Source organism: Ptychodera flava, chromosome 17 (assembly GCF_041260155.1).
Source record: "Ptychodera flava strain L36383 chromosome 17, AS_Pfla_20210202, whole genome shotgun sequence".
In the NCBI taxonomy this organism is placed as follows: domain Eukaryota; kingdom Metazoa; phylum Hemichordata; class Enteropneusta; family Ptychoderidae; genus Ptychodera; species Ptychodera flava.
The window spans coordinates 2,065,284-2,091,479 of record NC_091944.1 but is presented as its reverse complement, the minus strand read 5'-3'; the positions used below and the strand labels follow the sequence as shown (position 1 = coordinate 2,091,479).

Genomic DNA, 26,196 nt, shown 5'->3' with positions numbered 1-26,196 from the left:
AGCCGGTTTATTTTTGGCTTGAATTTAGCTGGCCGGCAAACCAGAAAAATTTGCAGTGTAGAAGCTGCAAGATTTCCCGAAAGCAATTCGGCGCTGGATCGGAGTGTTCAGTGCAAAGTAAACTATAGTGTACACACGCAGACCCTGAAGGTCTGCGTGCATGCACCTTCACCAGCCTTGCAATAGGCGCAATCCGTATTATTGTGATAAGAGTAGAGCAACTTTGAATACTGGTGATGTCTGTGTGTCGTGGATTCTGTTGCATATATGCATATTTGATAGCAGAAAAATGCATACTATCTATTTTGTATGAACCGAAGATATCAATAGCTCCTTGGGGATTTCCTATACACTGCTTTTGCACAATGTCGCAAGCTCTGCTATTTTGAAATTGGCCCTCGCTCCTTCTCAAATACGATAATTTGTCTACTCAGAACTATGGGGTCTTCGGAGAAGAAAACCGTTACCTGGTTTTTGAGCAGAATGAAATATTATTCATAAATTACCTGCTACACGTCAGTTCTGCATAGTTATGAATATCAAGTATGGAATTCATTTTGATCATATATGCTGGTAGCTGAAACGCATTCATCTTCCAATATGATCAAACAAAATCCATCAAATACGTCGGTATATGTCGTAATGAATGAAACAATTTTCATAAGGAAGGAGTGGACACGAATTTGCCCTCTAAGATCACTTCGGGTTGAAATAACAGTTAGAGATTAAGGCTGGGCGGATGAAGCGGCGACTTAAGTCAACAAAGTCATTTATCTATTCAGCATCGTTTGTTCACATGTCATGCCACTCTCTGGTTGACCTGTTTCTATTTATGAATGTTTGAATACGTTGTCATTTTGAATTATGATCGATTGTCCATAATTATATTTCATACAAGTGTGCGATAAGGAAAAAAAGACACATTTAGTTCTTCTTTCTGTTTGGTAAGTTTGTCGACATCTATCTGTACAACATTATCTCATTTTACAACCATTTTCAGTAATAGAGCGCGAAGCCACTGCAGTGAACTGCAATAAAACTGCTTACACTAATTAGTTTCAGCTGTAGCCGTGGCCACTTTGGTGTTGAACAAGGCTACTTGATAAAGACCAAAAAGTCTGCTTGTACAAAGGCAAAACTAGCTCTGTCTGAGGCTCGAGTTGTAAATGACAGTTTACGATTGGCACCCTGTGTTCAAGATTAAGATACAATGTAACATTACCATGCACTGGTCCATGTACAAATCTTTTTTATTTCAACTTCCCCAGACAAACTGTCTGCATGGGACATACAATGTTGTCGACTTTGCCAGCTGGCTACAGCTGAAACTAATTAGTGTGAGCAGTTTTATTGCAGTTCACTGCAGTGGCTTCGCGCTCTATTACTGAAAATGGTTGTAACATCCTCCAGTCACCTTGTTCATTTCTACATGGCTGTAGCCTGCCCACTGGAAACTGAGGAAGTTTGAAGCTGGTCTATAACGTACCCATTGTATAATTTGCAAAGTATGAATGTTGTGAAAATTATTTTTTCAGGAATCGCAATATATGAACAATGGACGAATATATTTATTTTTAAAGATGACTACAAGTCATTTGATTTTGGATTAACGGAACTCTAGAACAGATCGCACGGTATGAAACGGTACGGTACAGATCACTCTGTACGCTACGGCCACTTGCAATAAAATCCTATATTTGTCCTTCAGTGTCTCCTTAGAGTTTCTCCGTCGGTAACTCTCTGTCTCATTATTTTGTATACATATGAACAGCGCCTAGACCTTTGTAAACTGTAAAAAGTCTAAAAATCAGTAATTGAATTAAACAAATTACGACTGAATTAAAAAAATTAAATTAACTGAAGTAACTGATATGACGGTACAATATTGGCGATGAGTCTACTTCTTATCATAATTTTTATGGGCCCTTGTAACTTCGATAAGGACACTTCACCCATGACCTGACCAAAGGATGTCATAATTGTATACGCAGTGGGAAGACACCCAACTCTTCATGATTATTGTGACAGTGTCATGAGAGGGCGCTAGTCTCAAAAGGGATTTTAACCAGCTGAAGCATACACTCTGATGTCAAACACGAACAAAATGATTAAAACTTTCTTTTTCGTATTAAGTGCCATCCCGGGCCCGAATGCAAATTTAATACTCATGCGATATTTTCCCTTTCATCACTGATATCTCTTTAGGCCTGACTGTGATAACTTCACCAGAGAGTTAAAAAGTGATTACATTATTGTAAAGTCTGTCTGCCGGCGGGTGGCGGAAGAATTCTACAAACTGACTGCTATGTTCACCTTATGAAATGTATATTTTTAAGTTTCTCCTTATCGTACTGTTTCAAACCAGTTTGAGTTCCTATAAAGAAGGCAAAATAGTTAAACTTGTTTTATATATGTTTGAAGTTGTTTGAATGTTTCTGGGAAAGCTATTCCCAACAGATCATTTTAACCCTTTCACCCCCAGTTCCCTGTATACAGGTCCAACTTTACCATAGAAAACAATGGATTTGGGACAAACCATGGTGGTGAAAGGGTTAAAGATCTTTGAATGAGAGATTTCGAAATTGGATCTCAGGGTAAGAGTGGTCACGCTTGGAAAAAGGTCTTCGAAGAACAAATTACCAAAATGGCCAAAATGGTTTGACTAACTTCGCGTGGAATAATCTAAAAGTTGTGACGCCAGCAATGCATTGTAAACTACATCCCAGTTACATGTCAATAACAAGGCATTAGTAGCTGTTGAAAAACAGACAAATACTGGATAATCACTAGAGGCATCATCGAAAAAAATCGTTTCGCATGAAGTTTGAAAAAATTGGTAAATATATTCGGGGGAATGCTTGCCGTGGAAGATTGGAAAATAATTTATTAAAAATGGAATGCAAAAACACACACAATCCCAAGATAAGATACCTCATCCCTCAGTGACCACTACATTGCCTTACTTTGTTTTTTTATCTTCATCTTTAACCATTCCTTAGACTTTTTAAATCCGATGTATATTATGCACTAGGGATCTTTGCATAGCAAACGAGCCTTCTTTGTTGGTCCTAGGTTGATAAACGTGTTTGGATCCACGCTGTCTAAGTTAACGCCCATATTGTCATAGTTACGGTGACGGAACATTAGAGAACTAAAATAAGCATCGACCACTATAAAGAGACCATTCAATGGAATAGGTTTTATGATATATGTACCGGCATTTCATTTATTTTCAAATACCTGTCTATAGGTGCATGGTGTGAATATTAACTGTAGACTAAAAATTATAATTTTTTAAAACGTCAATAAATAACGTGGTTTTATAATTTAGGAAACACAATTTCACAAAGTTATTAATAAATTATATTAAGTCTCTTTACCGTACTCGTACGTCGTAGTAAACACACACAGGTGATGAATAATCGTATTCATTGATAATTGCAGTGTATTCATCATATTTGGCAGTAAAATATTGCTCCTGTTTCTAAATCATGATTATGAATAACTTTAGAGTTGGGATATAAAACAATGGTTTTAGCATTATTTGTTAAATTTAGTAAAGCTTCGGGACTCCAGGCAATCTGCGCACGCAACGGTACTAATTACGGTACGAGATTTGTCAAAATTATTACTATTTTGAACTCGGGGTCGAAAAACTTACCTTATCGGCGCGTAATCACACAATGCAGCAGTTGTTAGCATGAATGGTGTCAAACGTGCACACAGACGACAAATCTCACATTTCGATATGCTCCGTAAAATGGTACAAGGATATTTACTTGATAGATACAAAACAAACAGTGGAACGGTTTTAAAGTTACAATGAGAGGCGAATCATCGCAAGATATCGATCTCATCAAGAATCAGTCATGTGACCACAAAGTAGACCAGATATATTCTAACTTTCGAAAAAAAAATTGCTTGACTATGAACAACCTCCCCTGTCATCGGCTAAATAATGTAGGTCTGAGCGTTTTTATCAAAACCTAACGTACGAATTGACCGTATGTACTTATTTATGTGCATGATATAACGACAACAATTATGATTCGTTCGCTTATTGACCCTCTACTCCAACAAAAATTTATGGTCGCGAGACAGTGTAGAATGGTGTCATAAAATCCGGGGAAACAAAAACAGCACTACTGATCACTTCATGAATAGTGTAAACGCAGAGACACTTCAGCCGGCCGCACACGAGAGAAATTAGCTGAGCAAAAATCCTCGCGAGGAAAATTGCTCAGCAAACTTCTCCCCGTGTGCGGTCGATTTTTTGCGCGTTGCAATCACTCTTTTGCGCTTTGAGTAAAACATCCAACATGTTTGATATTTTTTTCCTCGCGAGGAAAATTACTCACCGTGTGCGCTCGACTGAGTAATTTTACTCACGACTTTCTACCTACGCGCATGCGTGGAATCACATGACAGTACAAAATGGCTGCACCCATGGAAAACGATAGTTATATAGCTGATGCAGTTATTGGGGATAAATTAGTTGAAATCTGGTCAAGTTATCCCGCCTTATACGACGTTAGATCACCCGATTTTAAGAATAGGGACAAAAAAGAACATGCACTTGTAGCGATAGGGACGGAGCTTGGAAAAACAGGTAAAAATGGGAGATTCGCATATTTGTGTTCTTTCAAGTCAAACATATAACTCCGCTCCGGAGATTGAAAGTTCCTCTCCCCTAAAAATTCCCTCATTTGCTAGTCTCGTCGTGCCGCGCTTGCGCGACTTTTATGTTGATAAACATACATTTTAGTACACCCAGAACTTCTCGGTTTCTATCGGGGTGAGATAGTAACTTTCCAACCTTACTTTATGCAACCCCGTTTATATATAAATTCTGTCGAAAATCTGTGTACGGTTGTGTGTAGATTCCCAAGTATGCTCGAGCGATCAGAGTAACCGTAGGCTAAATACACGAAAATCACGATCAAATGTCATTTTAACATAATGTAATCCCTTTTCAATGTTTAGCAGATATTTAAATTAGATCAATGGATCTTTTTATTGCGTGTTAGTTTTGGCAACATAGCGACATGGTAATTAGCATAGCAGGGGCAGGTAAGTATCTTCGGTGGGGAGGGGTCACTTTTTCTTTTTAATTTTATTATGGCGGCGAAGCACTTTGTCACCTGTTACAAAAATGCTAAATGGGGCCAATATCTTATTGTTGTGTGGCGCCTTTCATTTCGATACTGTGGCATTCATAGGCAATTATGTGATTTTCAGAAAAAGGGGAACATAAACAGAAAAAGAAATAGGAAAAAACCAATCATGAATTTTAGCATATAATTTTTTTTTTATATTTATCTCATAAAGATCAGGATAAAATCTGAATGTTTCGCCTTTTTGATTAATCAAGTAAGGGTGGGTGGAGAGAAGGAAAAGCATGTTTGCAGGAAGTATATTTTACTTTTATAAATTAGTTATGGCTTCTCTCATTTTAATAAAAATTAATTTTTTAAACAATTGGCCGAAATGTCAATTTGAAAAGAAACCAATTGGTGTGTACAATAATTAATTCACATCCGCCCCTCCCCTGCTTAAGAAAATGACTTAACCCTAATGCAGCTCTGTTCTATGTGATATACCCACATGTAGACATTATATAGGTAATTGTATCATACTTTACTACAAGCCTAAGCTAATCCATAGAATAAAAATGGTCTCCACAATTTTCAAGTTGGATCATATTAATTGTCCCTCATAATGAGACACATTTCCTCGAATACATATGATTTGAACTATTTATGCAGTGGCATGCCCTCTAAGCATAATTTTTGAGTCATGACTCATCAAGATCGAGCTATATAACTATCGTTTTCCATGGGGGCAGCTATTTTGTACTGTCATGTGACACGCATGCGCGTAGGTAGAAAGTCGTGAGTAAAATTACTCAGTCGAGCGCACACGGTGAGTAATTTTCCTCGCGAGGAAAAAAATATCAAACATGTTGGATATTTTACTCAACGCGCAAAAGAGTGATGCAACGCGCAAAAAATCGACCGCACACAGGGAGAAGTTTGCTGAGCAATTATCCTCGCGAGGATTTTTGCTCAGCTAATTTCTCTCGTGTGCGGCCGGCTGAAGTCTTCTCACTCTGTCTTCCAGTCAATTATGCAACTGATTTTATTTGCATATGTCGGGCTTGGTAGTTCATATCCAAACCCATACTGTACAGAAAATGAATGCGAGATAAAGTCCGTGCAATAATTATTGAGTGTAGTCTTGTTATTGAGCTTATCAAACTCGATGAACATTGTCCTATATACTAATATATTAAATTCAGATTTAATGTTAAGTAAGTGCTGTGAAGGTAGTATGCGTCTCGGCCCACGACACATGTTCGCCGTTTTGGTCAACATTTTGTGGGGCTCATGTTGAAATAAATTAAATTTTGGCAGGCTTATTTTAGTTAGAATCGAAAATTCCATTTAATTTAAAGTTTGATGGGACAAAGCAACCCAGAAAATACGTTTTCATAACATGGTAACAAGTCCCATCTCTTGTCGATTAAGTCCTATCACCACTCGGCTTTTGGCAGAGGTACAAATGCAACTTGAAGTCTGAGAGTGGTTTGGCTCATTTACCGTTTCCCACTGGGTTTGCACAAGATATACCTACTGATTGCTAGCGATAACAGATTATTCCTGCGTCGTGGGTGTATAGGCAACATCGTAGATGTTTATACTTTCGATTGTCAAAACGTAGAACTTAGGCTGCTTTCACAAAAATCGCTGGAGGGGAGTCAGTAGGAATTCAGGGGGATTCGAAAATTTTGGGAGTAGTGGAGGGGGGCTTTAAAGTTTCGCACTGTTTTCCTTTTCTAGATTTTGTCAGATAATTCAATGAAAAATGAATAACATATTAATTACATCCCATTATAATGTTAGCTATAAGTAAACAATCAAGAACCATTTTGTCTCATTTTATGAATTTTATCTCCAAAAAATCTAAACATGTTTGATTTTTCGTAAAAAAACTAAACAAGTTGGCCTAGTAATGGGACAGTCAGAAGCTGCAAACGCTAATATTTTTTTCAATATTTCTATGCAATATATCAAATACATTTTCTTGCTGTCTCCCTACAGAATGCTGGAACACACAATATTCGGTTTTTTGACAAAGCCTTTATGATAATTGAATTATAGAGTCCAGACAGAAAGTCATTTGTCAATGATACAATGCACAGTACACATACACAGACTGTTGGCAAGCTGAATACTGGACAGTTCAACATACTGTAGGGAGTAGAACAAGAACACAGTTGTATAAACTGATTAAAAATATTGTCAAAATAATCAAAGTTAATACAGCTACTGCCTTGCTACTGCAGCGTCACTGTCACTGCATATCGACAGTGAGAGAGATAGCTCCGACTCTGATGTTGTTGAAGAAGAGTTTGGGTCAAATGACGCTCTTGACAGTGAAATATACATGTACATAAGATCATACCAGAGAGCAACACATAATATGGAAGACCAGGAAACTTGAAAGTTATCAAGGATTTTTGAATTTTGGCATATGACAATAATCAAATATCAAAGAAAAAAGATGGAGTCACCATGCTTGATTTTCTAAATTTTCACATTCTCATCCTAAAATAACAGAAAAGTAAAACTTTGAACAGTAAAGACGCCAACGAAAAAATGTGTGACCGAATGGAATTATTCATTTTCTACCAAATTTGCCATTATTACACCAAAATTTTAGAGATGAAAACGTTTATTTTATGGAATATTTTGACCTTCTAGTTTTGTTAATTTTGAGCAGCATTTAAGTCATATATGTCTCTTCGGTTGTTGCTGGAATGGAGCTAAAATTATTCTTTCACAAAACTTTCTAGATGGTTTGAAATTCTTGACGCCCTTCGTCATTTTTGGTGTTCATTCTCCAAGTACGTTGCGTATTTGCAAAATTTCCTGGACCTTTTCTTCACAGGCATTTATGTCAATTTCCCCTATAGCTATTTTACTCATGATGGATGTATGGAGGGGTAAGTGAATGTGAGGTTGACAGCAGTGAACTTTAAAATGGAGGCCGTCTTAAGGTTGTTTTAACAATGTACGATCGGTAAAATTAAAAGTATGTCATTTCTCTAAATTGTCAATTTTTGGATTCTCCTTAGTAAGTATTATCAAAATGTGTGATAAAATATAGGGGTCCCCGCGCTCGTTTGTGAGATAAATGACCATGAATTTGCCATTTGTGAGAAAAAATGCTGAGTCAGCATTTTTTCACCAATGCATTTTCTATAGACGAAATAATTCAATGCTGTTTATCTCAAAATTTAGCGCGGTGACCATATAATTTATTTGATCACTATTATTTATTTCTCTAGACTGAGCTTTGTGCAAATTTTCATGAAAATGACATTAGTAGAAATTGATTTTCCAGCAAATTTCAATGTAATCCTATGGGAAGTGACAAATTCCACGCGAGCGTACCGCTCGTACATCCTTAACAACCCAAGAGTGATATGAAACAACGACAAAACAAAGATACCCAGTAAATCTAATTGAATACACGTAGTTTCAAATTCCTCTTTCCCAAAACGATTTTCGTGGGAGGGGCCCTCTCGCATAAAATTGAGAAATTGGCGAAGGCAATGATGCAGTCTGAGAGGCGTTTCCAATTTCTTTGCAGAAGATAAAGCTATTTGAAAATGACACAGGATACCCTAGGGGGAGAGCGCAAGAGGGGGTGTTCCCCTCTCGCATCGAAAATTTTGTAACTTTGATGTGTGCAATGGTGCAATCTGAGGTGTTTAAGTTTGTTTTAAGTAAGATTGTTTGAAAATGACGTTGAACGCTGATATTTTCATTTTACTTTTATATATGATCAGTGTTTGCGAAACAATAGTCAACAATCTAACATTGAAGACATTGGATTCTCGTGTGTTCTAAAAATGTTAGCACTGCCGAAGGCGGCGCTACTCAAGAGAATGGGGGAATGAGCTGCGTCAGATTTCCCAAACTTTACGATAAGTTTTTCTCTTTGGTTTGCTCACAGTCCTTTTGTGGAGGGACCGTGGTTTTTTCTCTCAAGACACTACTGGATTAATTTGTTCCTTCATCTTCTTCTTCTCTTCACCTGACGACAGTTTTTTTTCCTACAAAGATCCTCCAGCCCCCAGAAATCTAATGGTTCTTCCCTTGCCGTATTCTCAGCCAGCTGTGCTCACAGAGCCAGTGTTGGAAAATTGGCCGAGTTAGGCGGCGTTCACAAATAACGATTGGGGGGACTGGAGGAATCGCGATTGAAATCTTATTGTTTTGTGGTTCCCCCCTCAATACCCTAAAACATTTTCAAATGCCCCCCCTCTATATGATCAAAATTTGTCAAGTCCTCCCCGACTATCACAAGCCCGCATATTTGTAAAGGATGTGCATGTAGAAAAAATAAACACTTATTGCACCGTTCTGCTCGCAGGTGTTCAACACTACCTGTTATTAGCACTTTGTAAAGTCATAGTCCCAAGGCAAGTTCTTACTTAAATTGATTCATTTTAAAGGCATCAGTGAACATTTTGGATTTATCAGTCAAAGCCGACTTGAGTTAATCCAACTCTGGCCAATTGCTCCTGCCGAAAAGCACACAAAATGACGACCATGAGAGAGTAGGCAAATTGTGAATTCTGGCTAATTGCCATATTGTAAAAAACTGAGTACAGTGACCTACCAAAAATTTGTTTAAAAAGTACAAGACATATATGAATCAGATGCTTCTCAAAATTGACAATATTGAAAGACTAAAATATTAATGTTTTAATCTTTGAAATTTTGGGTGTAATAATGGCAAATTTGGTTAAAAAAACAATTTCATTTATTCACATATTTTTTCACTTAGTCTTTACTGTTCAAAGTGTTACTTTTGTATTATTTTATGACGAGAATGTGAAAATTTAGAAAATCAAGCATCGTGACCCCATCTTTTTTTTTTAATATTTTATTATTTTCATATGCCAGAATTCAAAAATTTGGGATAACTTTTCAAGTCTCCTGGTCTTCCATATGTTGCTCTCTGGCCTGTATGTTTCACTGTCATGAGCGCCATATGACCAAAACTCTTCTTCAACTACCGTGTACATCAGAGTCAGAGCTGTCTCTGTCACTGTTCAGGTATGCAGTGACAGTGACACTGCAGTAGCAGGGCGGTACCTGATGGTGACACTGCTAATTTTGATAATTTTGACAATATTTTTGTTCAGTTTATACAACTAAGTTCTTGTTCTACTCCCTACAGCATGATGAACTGTCCAGTATTCAGCTTGCTATCACAGCCTGTGTATGTGTAGCATGCATTTGTATCACTGACAACTGACTGTCAGTCTGGACTCTAATTAAATCATCACGTAATACGTATTATCGACAAACTGAATATTGTGTGTTTGAGCATGCTGTAGGGAGACAGTAAGAAACTGTAGTTGATACATTGCAAAAATCATCAACATTTGCAGCTTCTGCCCTGTTATTTATAGGCTTTTTTGGTTTTTTACAACAAATCACACATGTTTAGATTTTTTCGAGATAAAAGCCATGAAATGTAACAAAATGGTTTCTAGATTTTGTTAAACTTTTAAAAATATTACAACAATTGGATGACATAAAAGTGGTATTCATTTTTCATTAAATTACCTAGAAAAATTTGAAAACATAAAAGGGAACCAAAAAATTTCAAATCCCCCTACAGGTAGAGCAAAATTTTCAAGTCCCCCCTCTACTACCCCCAAAATTTGCGAATCTCCCCTGAATTCCTCCAGTCCCCTCTAACCGTTTTTTGTGAACGCAGCCTTAGACGTCAAAAGGTCACTTAAAGTCACATGAAGATTCACAATAAAGGACTACGACATACAATAGTCTAAGGCTAGTAAAACAGCTGTTCAGGGCAAGGTTCAAAGGTACAGGATCGTTCTGCACGTCTGGAGGTTGTCCTGAGGTCACCGGTTACTGCAGGGGTCGTCGAGGGCACAAACCCCTTTACACTACAGTGCAATTTACATTTACCGTCATGGCAGTCGTTGGTAGACATGGGGTCGACGGAGTACATTCCACCGAAACGGCAAGTCTTGGAGTTAATCCAGATTTGCGAAAAGAGAGATCCCAAGCAACCTTCGATCCGACTGAACTGACATACGTCATTGAAGGAGGAGCGGAACGGACGAGAAGACGACGATACATCCGTGAGTTGTTGCAGTGCAGACTTTGTATAATCAGAACAACGACCTACATTACATGTAGTAGTTCAGGCAATGTGTTTAGGGCGTGTAGTTTTAAAGCTGACGTCTGAGTAATTGTCTCACCAAATTAGGTAATTACCCAGCAACTTGGCTAAACACATTGCGACATGACCTGGTATTTACGTAAACAAGAATATATTTTATTGTCTGGAGACTAAGGAATGCACCAAATTCGGCAGGCAGCCACTTCACTGATATGGCTTGGAACAAATCATTTCGACTGGCACCCAGTTCGTTGGAGAGTTTTAAAAAAGGGGGAGGGGGGATAAAAAAATTGAAGAGCGTAACATACAATTTGTTGTAGTTATAATTCAAATACCAAAGGAAAGACAGCACACAAAATAAATATAGCAGATCACGTTTACGCTCTGGATCTGCCTGCTGAATTTGGTAGATTTCGTATCAGTCTTAAGACAATAAAACCGACTTAATTAAACGCCAGGTCACATAGCAAACTGCTCAGCTAAGTTGCTGGTTAATTACCTTGGTGTGCAAATTACTCGGACGTCTGCTGTAATCAGGGGAGAGTCTACGAAGCCGCAAAAAATCACTGTTATGATGGCACTAGTTATAATGCATCGAGGTCAATGAAACCGCACTTAATCGTGGTCATTCCATGTGTACTCATTGACAATAACTGATTGTTTGCGTAATGACAATCGACAGAAAGCGCACAGACAGTCATAACTTCGGTGAAAATGGTTTACAATTATATAAGAGGCAAATCATCGAAGGTGCCGCAGGAGAAACTGCGAGATGTCGCAACTACACTGTCTTCTTAATGTCGAAGAGTGATCATGTTTTGCACATATTGAAATGAAAATTGCACTGATATACAACCACTCATTTCCTCAAAAAGTGTTTCACAAGCGTGAAATTTGCGAAGAGGGTTTACAAAATTCTATTTGGCCGGTCACACTGTTCTGTGTGCTGCTTCCACTCTCTGATGGCACAAATGTGTCAATCTTAGTAAATTAGGCATTCCCTAGTTCTTGGTTAATCTACAGTGATTTACAATCCGGAAGAGAAAAGCTGTTTTAAAAATTGCACTTGTAATATTACATTAGAAAATCTTATCCTACCCTTGAATCACGATGAAATGAAGTCCACTCGGTGAGCTTAACCTTCTTTTGCTACAGGTAATTCGAAGCGACAATAAACCATTTCAATCGGCAACAATTACAGAAATATTTCGTAGTGTGTTCTCAGCTGATCAAACAAGTCTTCGTCTCATGATTGACTGCAAAAATTACAGCAATTCGTATTAAGACGATCTGGAGATTTACAGTTAACTTGAAATAGCTGAAAGTAGTTGAAGTAGCTTCCAACTGGGTTAACTGCTACGTTAGATCAATAATAACATTTCATGTATTTCAGAAACCCTCGCTTTAAATGACCCGGCTTTCAGAGAAAAACACCATTCCTTTTTATCTCGAGACGAGATCTATTCCAGCACCGTACGGCGGTCGATCATCGTCATGAAGAAAATGAAAGAGTTGAATATTGTCGATCCATCTGACCAAAACATATACAAAGTGTAAGTAACATCAATGTGTAATGAGATATAAATTTTGATGTTAGACGTTTTGACTTATCGTCTGCATGTCGATATAATGTTGTTTATTTCTAAAATTTTGCCCAATGTGTCCGATAATTGGTTTCAAAGAAGTGGCGTTTCGACCTGAATTTACCAGCACATAGACCCTATGACATACGAAAGTTACATATTATTACATTTTGTCGTCATTTGAAAACCTGAATGATATCATCCCTCTGAACATAGACGATTTTTAAAAGTGATCTTACCAATAGCTGAGTAAGAAAGTCTGACAATCGATGAAAAAACGAAAATTTACACATGCAAAGTTTCTCATCATTATTATGTCTTTCAATTAGACCTCTACTAGAAACAAACACCGAACTCCAAAACTTTTTGACGATTGATTATGACAATATGACGTTTGGCCAGTGATGATGTGATGGGCTCGCAATATTAACGTATGCACAGTTTGTGATCAGCTGTATGCATGTGAATGAAACGGCATCCCTGCAAACCCGAATACCAAATGGGAAACTTGTCACACTGGTCATAGATAAAATTATCTTTTTACCAAAACTAAAGACTGTTTATGCAAATATCACTATCATTAGAGAATTTATGGATAAATTCTAAGTATGTATTTTAAGCTCGCTTGTTTTTAAACAAGTTTGTTTGTTTAATTCTATATTTATCAATTACCCATGGATGACGTGTTACTGTACCATCGTAGAGCGGCTCTTCGTGGAATCGGTAGCTTATTCACTATCCACGATGTAATGATGATACCCATGCTACAAACACAAGCTGATGAAAAACAGAGAGAGAAATGGTTACCAAAGGCATTGAATTATGAAATCATTGGCACCTACCTACAGACAGAACTTGGACATGGTAAGTTCAGGGTGCAGAACATCCCATTCATGATTGTAAGCATTAATCTCTCCGTCAAACGACAAGTGGACCCAATTATTAGTAAACTGCAGGTCCTATGGTTTATCTACGGGTGTGATGAGTTTATCTACGGGTGTGATGGTTTATCTACGGGTGTGATGACTGTCTCCAACTTTTTCTAATTTTATATCGGCTGTTGTCGAATACTTTCGAATACGAAAACTCGAGAGAAAGTAAACAATAACACGATCGGAACTATTTGGGATAATTGGATGGTGAAGTAATGTCGATATAATCTGCAAATATAAGCTCATCTGCTTTTCTTTTTAAGTCACACATTTTTTTATGAGTAATTTGTAATATCGCATCATTCAGCTGTAGGGTATCTAACACTTTTGAGAAATTTGAAACATATAAATATCCAATTATCCCAAATTAGTTCCAATTGTGTTCAAAATAAACCTTAGATATACCGTAGATTAACCTTAGTCTGTGTTTTGTTTTGTTTTGTTTTTGTTTTTTTTGTTTTTTTTTGTGTTTTTTTTGTTTTTGTTTTTTTTTTTTATGTCTGTCAGGTCGTTATTTTTATCCTCTGAGCTGTAAGGTGATTATCCTTTTTAGGACAATAAAGTATAATAATAAACACAATAATTGAGTATTGTAATACCTCCCGCCAGTCATGGCTTCCACATAAGGCTAAATCTTTTCGTGAAAGATAATTTTCCGAACTTGAATATTAAAGTAACATTTACGATGGAATGACAAAGTGTATCGACTTGTAACCTAAATACCTTTCATATCGGTATGGTTAAGCAAGCGTATGGTATGTATGTCCTTCAGCTTCTGAGATACAGTGGGGCCTGTGATTCATGGGAGGATTTTCAAATAAGACACAGGGCATTAGTATCTAAACTAGTGAGACAGGGATATCGGGAATGTAGACTAATAAGATCTTTCAAAAAGTTCTATGGCAAATATGGATATACTTTGAACAAATATCATACCTAACTTTGACCAAACTGAATCATTAAATTAACTTGCATTACTCAGAATTTTGTCAATTTTAAACCAATCTTCACTGGTATAGTATACAATTGAAGAGGGTACGCTTTCCCATTCCAGACATCTTGTACCACCACATAGTGGTTCAGGATGGTCCAATTTCATGTTATAATTTGTCTTAGTGTTTTACTTTTAATAGATACTTTTATTGGACTAGTTTCGATGTCGAACTGAATGAGAGAGCGAGAGAAAGTGAACCATATTTATAGAATTCACATATAGACATATCGGTCTTAAACAGAGTAACATAGTTTGAGAATTTTTAGAAGTGTACTCCTCATGAAATCACTAAATTGGGACATTGTAAGGGGCAATGTTCAAAAGTTCGATTGGTAATGATCAAATAAGCGAGAATTCGTTCAAAAACGGTAGAACATTTTACGTCTATCTATGTTAACATGTCTTACCATATCTTATAATTATCAGGTACATTCGTCCGTGGTTTGGAGACAACGGCGACCTTTGACCCCAGGACCCAAGAATTCATAATAAACTCGCCGACCCTGTCTTCTATAAAGTGGTGGCCAGGATATTGTAAGTGATGAAATGCAAACGCAGAGTAACATCTTATAGTTGGTAATCACGTCAGGATATCACAAGCTTGTCTTACATTAAGTAATAAATTAAACCAATTATGTTCATTTCAAAAAGTAACACAAGTGACAAAGTTCGATCAAGAAAATCGTGCTTCATCTGATCTCGCTTCTCACCCGTAGCTTTCCATTTACTCTCATTAAAGTGGTCAATAGATTAATTTTCCACCATCATTATAACTTTCACACTTTCCAGTACCAAGCCAACAAACGGTGTTATATCACTGAACGTAAAATATTTTTCATGATACTTAAGGTTCCAAGACAAGAGATTGTCCTTTTTTAATCTAACATTCTCTGGTGCATAATAAGCTCAGAACCCAAGTAAATTAAACATTTTCTGAAAGCCTAGATATAGAGAAACATTTTGGTAACCACATTGTCACCATTGTTTACATAACTATCACGTGACAGGTAATTTGCATAACCTTTCAAAAATCGGGTTTCCCTATGTTTTGTCTCAATACTTCAAAATATCTGACTCAAACTTGCTGGAATGCAAGCTTTCACAATGCTTTTCAAAAGCGTGTCTCAGTTTTTTATATCTTGCTTAGATTTTTGGAGCACAATTTTTAAAGAAATCAACTAGGGTTAAAATCACGCACTGGAAATTTTCCTGGCATAAAAATTGTTTAAGAAGGTTTAAAAAAAGACATACTTTGGAAGATCCTTAGGACAGCTTGCACTCACAAAAATTTCAGAACATAGGGAAAACCAATTTTTGAAAGGTTATGCAAATTACCTGTCACGTGATAGATATGCAAAGAATGGTGACACTATGGTAATTAACCTGTTCCCTTATATCTAGACTTTCAGAAAATATATAATTTACGGGGGTTCTGAGCTTATTAAGCACTTGGGAATCGTTTGTTTAAAAAGGTCAATTTCTTGTCTTGAAACCTAAATTACTTTTGTTAGAACAAATTTCAAAAGACGTTTGTTCGACAGTCAAAATTACTGCTGATCGAATGGCCGAGTAACTCTCACTTAAAGAATTGACAATTGTCGCCACGCTAGCTTGCACAAAGAAAATGTACCCTATGAAGTTGATGATGATGAACTTCACGTTGTCTTTGATTGTATACATACTTTATATAATGATACTTGGTCACGGATTATGAATACAGTTACTGATATTCGAGTAAGTGAGAAACTTGAAAAACTTTTTTCAAGTCATTCTCAATGAGTTTATATAGGGACTGTTTGTCAGATGGCCGAATGGAGCTTGGGTCACATAAATAAGCCTTCCAAGTTCAGCCAAACATTCATTTAGAAGGGAAAGCGGTACTCAGGAGTGACAACACCCACGAAGCCTTATTTAGGTACATAACCCATATGTCAATTACTCGGTTAGGGTTTCACATTAAGTATGTTTGGTATATTGTAGAGAGTCAATCTTTGTAAATGTATTTATAGTCGCGCCAGCGGCTTACTGACTACGCATGCGCTTATTCATAATATACTATGCGAGTAACCGGAAGTGTACCCTTCTTTCATGGGCGCCGCCATGTTTTATTTTTGAGTACTCGTAAATAAACGAATACGAAAGAAATTACTATTATATAACATGCCATTTATAAAATATACCTCTTTTATTAGCCAGTAAATGTTATTATGCACCTTATCGCTGATACAAAATATCGTTAATATAGATAAAGGGAGAAAACTGTCGTGCATATGAACGGGGGCATACGCAAAGAATGCTGGGATTGAATTTTAGAAGAGCGCCCTTTGTGTCAATAATTAGATTCAAAAATTGCCTGTTTTTAGACGGAACGCTGTTACGCTGTAGTTTTCAGCTTGCAAGTGGAAGGTGGGCAGTGCGGTTACCATTGCAACGATAATGATTGCACAATACGTCCCTTGTTTAACGCGATAGGCTGTTATCATTGTAAAAATTGCAAATTTTGGTCCAAAATTTTTACACGTTACAGAAAATCTATACCTGCACTGTTGCAGGGTTTGACGTCGTGTACGTACGTGAACTGCTTTCATCAGAGGGAAACTGGGCATAGTTGTCATATAAACGTTTATGAAATACCAATTAATTACATTTTATCATGAATCAATACAAATAATATTGCCAATCTTAACCCCTGGCGCGACACCAAGGGCTGAGCCCTATATAATATTATATGTGAAACAGTATTACGAACTGACAACATTCTATTTCAATGTTATTCAGTGGGCAAGTCTGTTAATTGTGGAATTTTACTGGCGCAGCTTTACTCCAGGGGCAAGAACTGTGGTCTTCATGCATTCATCGTTCAGTTACGAAGATTTGACAACCATGAGTCCCTCCCAGGTTTGTGCGAGTGAATGAATTTTAATTCTAATTTTAAAACCGATTTGTTAAAGTGATGTTGTGTAAACGTAATAATCCGCTGTTCTCTTCATGGCAAAAACATCAGGTATTATCTCAAGAATTGATATTTGCAGAGCATCGGAGAGAGAGAGAGAGAGAGAGAGAGAGAGAGAGAGAGAGAGAGAGAGAGAGAGAGAGAGAGAGAACGAACCAACTGTAATGTATAACAGGTGAATTATTCAGCTCTGTTTAAATGTCTGAATAGAAATGTGGAAATCGCATTCTTTTATTTAACAAATCTTTTTGTAAAGTTGTGGATAATGTGACACGTGTGATGATACATGCTGTCCTCTGTACCACAATACCTCCAACTTGGTGTTGTTTTTTTATCCAGGCATCACACTCGGTGACATCGGTCCAAAGAAAGGTTTTACTGGCACTGATAATGGTTTCTGCAGATTTGAAAATGTCAGAATTCCCAGGGAAAGCCTTCTAGCAAAGTATGCCAAGGTATTGAGAGATATTTGATCTTAGTGCGCTTTGCGATCCTTTCCCGCATAACCAAGCTCTTTCGTGGAAAGTGAATAGAAATTCCATAGAATTCTAAAGTCTACTCCAGTTTTGATTGATTATCATGGTGTCAAGTTCCCTATATAGGGTATAAAGGCAGAACGTTACGCACCTCGGGGACAGATATTCAGACTCTCAACTTCTCCAATCGTTTCTGATCTACCACTTGTGGGGGCTCATTTTAAAGCTTTTGGAGAAAGAAAAACTTAAATCGTCTTAGTTTTTTAAACAATCCAAAATTTAATTTCCCGCATAGAGTTAACACAGGGATGGCGGCCATTTTGAATTTCAAATCTGGCAAAATGTTGGGTAATTTGTTTCGCTAGTTCCAAACTTTGCACGATGACCCCCTATTTTTATTGGTGATTTGGTAAGTAAATGGTTGAAAGTTTCATTTAGCAAAATTAGTTTGAGCACAAATTTGTCTTTCACTTTCGAGGCATGCACATAATCCCTTAAAGACGGCTGCTACAGATCACGCTATCCCTACACTTTAATACTTCTTTAATTGTAGCACACTTCATTTGAATTTGATAAATTTTTCCAATTCCGGATGTGTTGTATACATTTATCAGGAGAAAGTTAGACATTCATCTTTATTTTGTTATCTATTACAGATTGATCCAGACGGTACATACCATCCTCCGATCAGTGACAAAATGGTCTACGCAGGGATGGTTGTGTCAAGGGTCAGCTTAGTGACAATGACAGCTGGATATCTAGCCGATGGCTGTACTATTGCCGTAAGATATAGCGCTGTTAGACGGCAAACTGAGTTAACGTCGGGGTAACTTCTACATTAAACTTGGATTATGTAAACTCAGTCTTTAAAAAAATCGTGACTGGATGGTTCATTTATCTTTTTGTAAAGCATTGTCATATAAACAACATTTTCTCGATCGAAATGGTGTAAAACCCTGAAAAGCTATTCTGTTCTTGACATTTATAATCACACAGCGGCATTGTTACACACTGTCTGGCAGTAACGTGCGCCATTTCTTTTTCCCTAGTGGTGAAGAACCACAGATTATCGATTACCAGTCCCAGCAGTTGAAACTGTTTCCACATTTGGCTTCAGCATATGCATTCAAATTTGCTGCTCACAATATTCGCACACGATGTGATCAGATTCAAGCTGATATTAAGTCTGGTGATATTTCCAGTTTGCAGGAGGTGAGTTTATATGGCAAGCATGCTTTCATAGTCATTTTTCGATCGAGATATAAATCACGGGGAAGGTTCATTCACGTCATCATTAGTTGACCGACCTGGCCTGCAGGCTTGACACGTCATCACACTGCTTGAAATAAAGAAAATCTGTTAACAAGAACCCTTTACAAACATTGAAACATTTAGTTTTCAGTCTCTGTATTAGTTTACAAGTATTTGTGTATTAATAAGCTCTTATTTCAAAAATATCGTATTTTTATTTTTATCGTGTATTGTTGACAACATTTTGTGCGGTGTCTTATACAGATGTTAACAACAATTTAACAACAAATTGCCAATTTGTGGCCGTCAAGACTATCTGTACAAAAGTACAGTTTCATGCTGGTGACAGGGCACTGTTTTTAGGGATGTACTATTTATCGGATGGTAGCATAAATTTTAATGATACAGGTTAAAGTTTAATGACACACTTAGATTATTTTCTCTCTTACTTACATGTTATACTATATATGCATAAATTACTACATATCGAAAAAACCGAATCTCAGCTCTACTTTCATTGAAGAAATCAAGACATCATTGATTCAGAAATAAAGAAACTGTAAAAGAGGGAAATAACGATTAATCAGGTAACTAAGCGACCGTTCTATGAAATGAAGTCTAGAGACTTTCCAGCCAGGGACTAATTTTGGACTAGAGAGGAAAAATCCATGGTTGCAAATCTTTGTCGAATGTACGGAAAATATCACTTGAATTTTAAGAATTATTGACTGATTAATTTGAAAGCCCGAAAAAGTGCACGTTTATGGGTGATGGTCTTATTGTTATTGTTTTTTTCAGTTGCATGGCTTATCTGCCGGAATGAAGGCATTCACAACTCTCGCTACCAACTGGGCGTTAGAGGTTCTGCGCATGTCATGTGGTGGTCATGGTTACTCCCAGGCTGGTGGTTTCCCAAAGATATACGGCATGCTGACCGCTTTTGTGACAGCAGATGGGGAATATACTGTACTTATGTTGCAAACTGCAAGGTAATGCCATAGTTTGAGGACTTCATGCTTGCTTACATTGACTTAACAACGGGGGAACTTCAGGAATACGACATCCACACCTATTAGAGTTACGTTTGCTGCAATTTATAAGACTATTGGCAATTGGTTTCTTTTTTATTAAAATGATGTTACAAGAATAATGATCCAGTGAAAACTAACTTAAGCTTATTTCATCTAATTATTTGAAGGTATCTGATGAAGTGTACAGCCAAAGCCGCATCTGGCGAGAAATTACCTTATTCTGTTGCTTACCTGACAACCAAACGAGAGTCAAAGTGTCCAGCAAAATCTGAAAATGACATGCTGGATCTGGAGATCCTGGTGAATGCCTACAAACACAGGGCACACAGGTTAGGATTTATCATAAATATTCTAGTGAAAATCACTGATGGTAAGAAGTGATTTTTGTTTTGCTTATTCACAGCTAGCTGTTCAATTAGAAATGTTTTGGACAATAAAAACCTCGTTGTGGAGTAATAGCTAAATATAAAACCCTATTAAAAATACCTCAACATCAATGTGTTTATCCATAGGTTGTCCGCATGAAGCCTTTTTTGACATTCTGAATGGAAGGTATAAATAGTACATGTAATCTGTAATTTTAATGGGCTAGAGTCGTCACTCATGTACAAGTTCGACCTGTTTGCAAGCATATAGTTGTCAACAACATTTGATTTTTAAAAAGCATTTGCTCCAAGTGAGTCGAAAGTGCTACACAATTTGAGTGTCGCAGTGTAAGCTTTAATGAAACACAGAAGTCAGTACATGGTGACTTTCGATCCCTTACAAAGTAAATATGTGATCCATTTCTTGGTCGTTCGAGACCCCAAGAGCGTCTCTCTTTTAAAGGCCAGTAGCTCAGTGCTTTGATGATTTCTTCAAGTATTATGCGTGTCAATTGCAATGTCGTGCTCTTCTCACCAAAGCATACTGAAACACCTGCTATATAGGCTTTCAATATAGCGCATATATGTTCAAAATGTACTGTTATCATTTACATGTGAATTCTAGTCTGGACCAGAATTTACTTGCCAACAATAACAATAACAATGCAGTCTGCACTTGTACAGGCCGAACTGACAAGCTGAATACCATGTATCCCAACGTGTTTTATTGAATAGAACAAGAAACTGTAGTTGACATAAAAAGCAGAACATGCAAAAATCATAAAATGTTACAGCTACTGTACCTTTAATGAAGTACGACCATTGACATGTATTTCTTCCAAGGTTTATCAATGAAGCAGCCAGGCAGCTAGAATCCTGTCTCCTCTCTGGCAAACCACAGCACATCGCTTGGAATGAAACACACATGTACTTGATAAAAGCAGCTGATGTAAGTAGCCGAGTTATAATTTGTCATAGCTGTATTTTAAAATTCATAACATGGTAATATTATTGGAGTTGGTCCATCTTCGATAAATTTGAGAGTATTTAGCATGAAGGGGAGCAAATTATGCCTTTAATAACGAATTTGTTCTTGCAATAGTTATTTATCTATTTATTTATGTGAAGCAGGCTCCAGGGTCATAGAAATATAAAAGCATTTATAATTTACAAAAAGAACGTACACAGCAAATAGTCAGTCACAAGAGAGAGTAAAAACATGTTGGTATATAGCAGACATAGTACTTAGACTACAATGCCAAGACAATTTTTGAAAACAATTGTTATATTCTACACGGATTTCGTCTCATGAATGTTTGTGAAAGCAGAGCAAACGTGACAACAATAATATCCACATAGAACTCTTTAATTTCAATAATTCACACAAACATACTCTTGTATCGCTAGTCGGACATCCTCTTTCACGGTGACTTATGGACAGTTTTCTTCCTATTTAAGGTTACGGCAGACTGAAAGATTCAGTCGCGTGCGGGCGCTCCGGCGCAGGTCGCAGTGCGTCGGAGCGCCCGCACGCGACTGAATCTCTCAGTCTAAGGTTGCGACGGCTTCCATCTTTTAGTGATGTTTTTAAAATGTATTTCGGGTTCGTAATGTCTACAGACAGCTGATAACAATTTTGAGGCACAATACAATCAAAAGCTGTTATGTTTTGTAATTCATGTTGTAGTTGAGACTTCTGGAATTCAACAACTGTAGGTGACTGACACGTCGGAACATTTCTGTATTGCAGGTGCACTGTCATTACTACACTGTGATGAACTTTGTACAGTATCTGCAATCAACAGAAATGTCACAGCCTCTGAGAGATGTATTGACCAGTCTGTGTCAGCTCTATGCCTTATATGGTATTGAAAACAACGCTGGTGACTTGTTACAGGTATTAATCAGGTTAAGTTGCCTTGCAGACAGAAGAACGTTGTTATCGGTGTATGTTGAATTTTCATGTATGGCATGAAATTATTGGCGAAGAAGTGAAGGCAGGAATACATCAGTATAATATGCTTCAATAAATCAAGTAGCTTTCATGACTCACACCTACTGCACTTAAGTGATAAGTTGTTTGTCATATTGCCTTCATTTACTATCAGCTTAGAACACAAACGAGTTTCTTGTTTAACGTTTTGAAATTCGGAGGTACTGTCTGTTGGACTGAGATGCGTACTTCTTTAGCTCTCACTTTTGATGTTTACAACATTACAGCTGCATCTAAACAACATAAATGTTGATGTGTCTGACGGCATAAGGTTGCATATCAATTTAAGTAACTCAGCACTCGGTGCCTAGCAATATAAATTAATAGTACCTAGCAACATGTATTCTCTTTGATAGGATGGTTACATGTCTGGAGAGCAGATTTCCATGGTAACAAACCAAGTGGTGGCATTGCTTGCAGTGATTCGTCCCAATGCTGTTGCCTTGGTAGATGCCTTTGATATTCCGGATGAGATGTTAGGATCCATACTTGGTAGATATGATGGGAACGTCTATGAGAACCTTTATGAATGGGCCAGAGAGTCACCACTCAATCAGACTGAGGTGAGAACAGATTTCTTCCTTCTATATCTATGGAAAGCTAAGATTAAGTTTTCATACACAATCTTTCGAAAACATACACATGTACACATGTCATGAAAATATATCGATGTGGCAGGTAAGAGAGGGCAAATGAGATTGATCAACTAATAGAAAATGACAACAATGACCAAGACAGTGAGTCAAAGGAATTAGAGTAAAGGAAGAAAACGGTACAGCCTAATGTAGTCACATATCGGTGAAGTTCAGAGTGTATTTTGCGATTGGCAAGTACTCAGGAACAGTATGAAATTGGTGAATCATTTGGATTTACATACTTCGGATCAAAAATATATTTCTTTCAAATACGTCTACAGAGTCTGAAGAAAATCTTAAAACACTTAAAGGGACAAAGTCGGCCATTATTTCATGAATTTTGTTTGATACAAGATACTATATATATTGTTCGACATGTTGAAAGATACTGTAGAAATGGGTGAACATGCATATATTCGACCCCGGTTTTCGACAGAGAAAATAAAATCATCGCGAAAATGGATTAATGGTCATGACCATTAATTCATTTTGGCGATGGTTTCATTTATCGTCTCTAAAACCGGAGTCAAATATGTGCATGGTCACCCATTCATTCAGTATCTCTCAACGTGTCAAACAATATAAGAAGTATCTTGTACCGAACAAAAGTTATGAAAAAATGGCCGACTTTGTCCCTTTAAACTCTGTGCCTGCATTGTACCGGTCTCTTTGGAAATAGGTTGAAGTAATCAGATGCTGTTGCATGTAGCATAAGAACTTCAACATGCATAACGCAAGTTGTTGTTTTTGTTGTTGTTGTTGTTGTTGTTGGCTTTTCAAGGATTTTGATATAGCAATTGCTGTTCTTGAGGTTTAGGATCTGTCATCCGGGGAATAAACTACAATACGCCTAAGCAAAGTATACTCAGCAGATGTACGCTGAAATTCATTGCAATATAGACATCAACTTGCTACTGTTACTAACCAAACACTGCATGTTTAACCCAGTAGACATGGATTTGACTTATTTTCTGAGTGCTAACACCAGTACATGGTCGTTTAATGCATTTAGTATATTTGACATAAAGGTGGGATTTTGAAATTTAATACCTTTATGTTTGAGTTTTGAATAGAATCAACAACAAAAATCACTAAATCTATTTTCTCATTCTTGGTTATTTAGGTGACTGTTTTAATTCATGATTGCCTAGTTTTGTTTTATTCTGTTTGTTCTTTAGGTACACCATTCCTATCATGAATATTTAAAACCACTGTTGAAGGCAAGGACAGTGGATGCCAAGTTGTAAAGAAACGGAAGAAGAAAAACCTCTTCGTCTTGGACGTGTCAACTGATTGATCCCATTTACATAAACAGAAAATGAACCCTAGAGTAGCAATGCAGGATTTTCACTATGCAGCTATTGGTAGTTTTTAGTCCCCACGGACATTGTGCAGGGAGACTTATAGGTTTGGTCATGTCCGTGCATCTGTGCGTGCGACTGTGCGTGCGTGCGTCAATCCGTTCACGCAGATGGAGGTACCTGGAGCTATTTCATTCAAACAAGAATTTTTCACTATATCATGCACATGCACGTCTTTTTGTTTGTTATCCGATCCAATATGGCTGTGTGACGGCTATTTTATTAAAAAGGGGACTGTTTCTAGAGCGACTGCACTAAATTTCATGAAACTTTGTAAAGATATTCGTAACACAGTTTTGATAGCACATAATGAGATATGTCAGTATTGCTCAATTAATTGCTAATTTGCATATTTGATGATTTTTTTGTAATTAGGGTGATATGTCTAGAAATGCTGCAGCAAAATTTATGAAATCTGGTACAGATCCTTAGCACACAGTCTCATAATAGTGTACGAAGACACTTAGCAGTTTCATGCGCGTTAATTGCTAATTTGCATATTTAATGAACTTTCCTAATTAGCGGCATATCTCCAGAAATACCGCATCAAATTTGATGAAATGTGGTACAGATATTGATCTCCCAGTACTCTAATACAGTGTGAAGACATTCTGCAGTATCATGTCAATTGATTGCTAATTTGCATATTTGATGAACTTTCATAATTAGTATGTCTAGAAACGCAGCATCGACAGAATGAAATGTGGTAATATCTTCAAACTGAATGAAACGTGGTACAGATGTTGATCTTCCAGAAGTGTTATGGCATACAAAGATATGTAGTATTATCATGTCAATGAATTACTGATTTGCATATTTAATAAAGTTTCGTAATTAGGTTGATATGTCAAGAAATGGTTCATCAAACTTCATGAAACTTTGTATAGATGTTGAGCTTACATTGCTTTAACATTAACTATGCAGTTTCATGTTAATTAATTTTTAATTTACATATTGTTACACGAGGAAAACGAACAAAGCAGTGAACTCAGCAATTTTCCTTTACAACGAAATTTATTATGAAAAATAAAACTAATCACAAGGGATAAAGTACAACTGTAAAAGTTTACAGACTGCTTATCTCAGCTGAAACGGCACTGGGCTCCAGAGTCAGGCACAGAGACAGAGAAAAAAGTCCTTTGGCTTGATTGCAGGCATTAGGTTGCACAAAGTCCACAGAATAAATCCAGCGTTGCTGTGAAGGTCTAACAAAGTCTTGAAATTAATACTGCTGGAGTTTCCAAAGTCTTGAAATAACACATCAGAGACACGATACCAAATGTCTGACTGAAACCATGTGCCGTTCCCTATTTATATTCAAGTGGTTATTTAAGAGAATATAAGAACAATCTAGAATTACTGTTTAAAATTAATCTCCACTTGTAACTAA

The 26,196-nt window shown here is 37.0% G+C and overlaps 1 protein-coding gene across 1 annotated transcript; it reads left to right on the top strand.

Moving 5' to 3' along the window:
• The first annotated feature begins 10,848 nt into the window (after window positions 1–10,848).
• On the top strand, window positions 10,849–25,720 carry LOC139115125 (peroxisomal acyl-coenzyme A oxidase 1-like). The gene is made up of 14 exons (XM_070677030.1): window positions 10,849–11,191; window positions 12,626–12,785; window positions 13,519–13,679; window positions 15,168–15,275; window positions 17,520–17,639; window positions 18,034–18,149; window positions 18,827–18,996; window positions 19,220–19,382; window positions 20,220–20,410; window positions 20,620–20,781; window positions 21,661–21,766; window positions 22,568–22,714; window positions 23,167–23,373; window positions 24,624–25,720. The coding sequence occupies exons 1-14, from the start codon at window positions 11,020–11,022 to the stop codon at window positions 24,690–24,692; spliced, it is 2,052 nt and encodes a 683-aa protein (XP_070533131.1). The 5' UTR covers window positions 10,849–11,019; the 3' UTR covers window positions 24,693–25,720.
• Window positions 25,721–26,196: the final 476 nt, after the last annotated feature.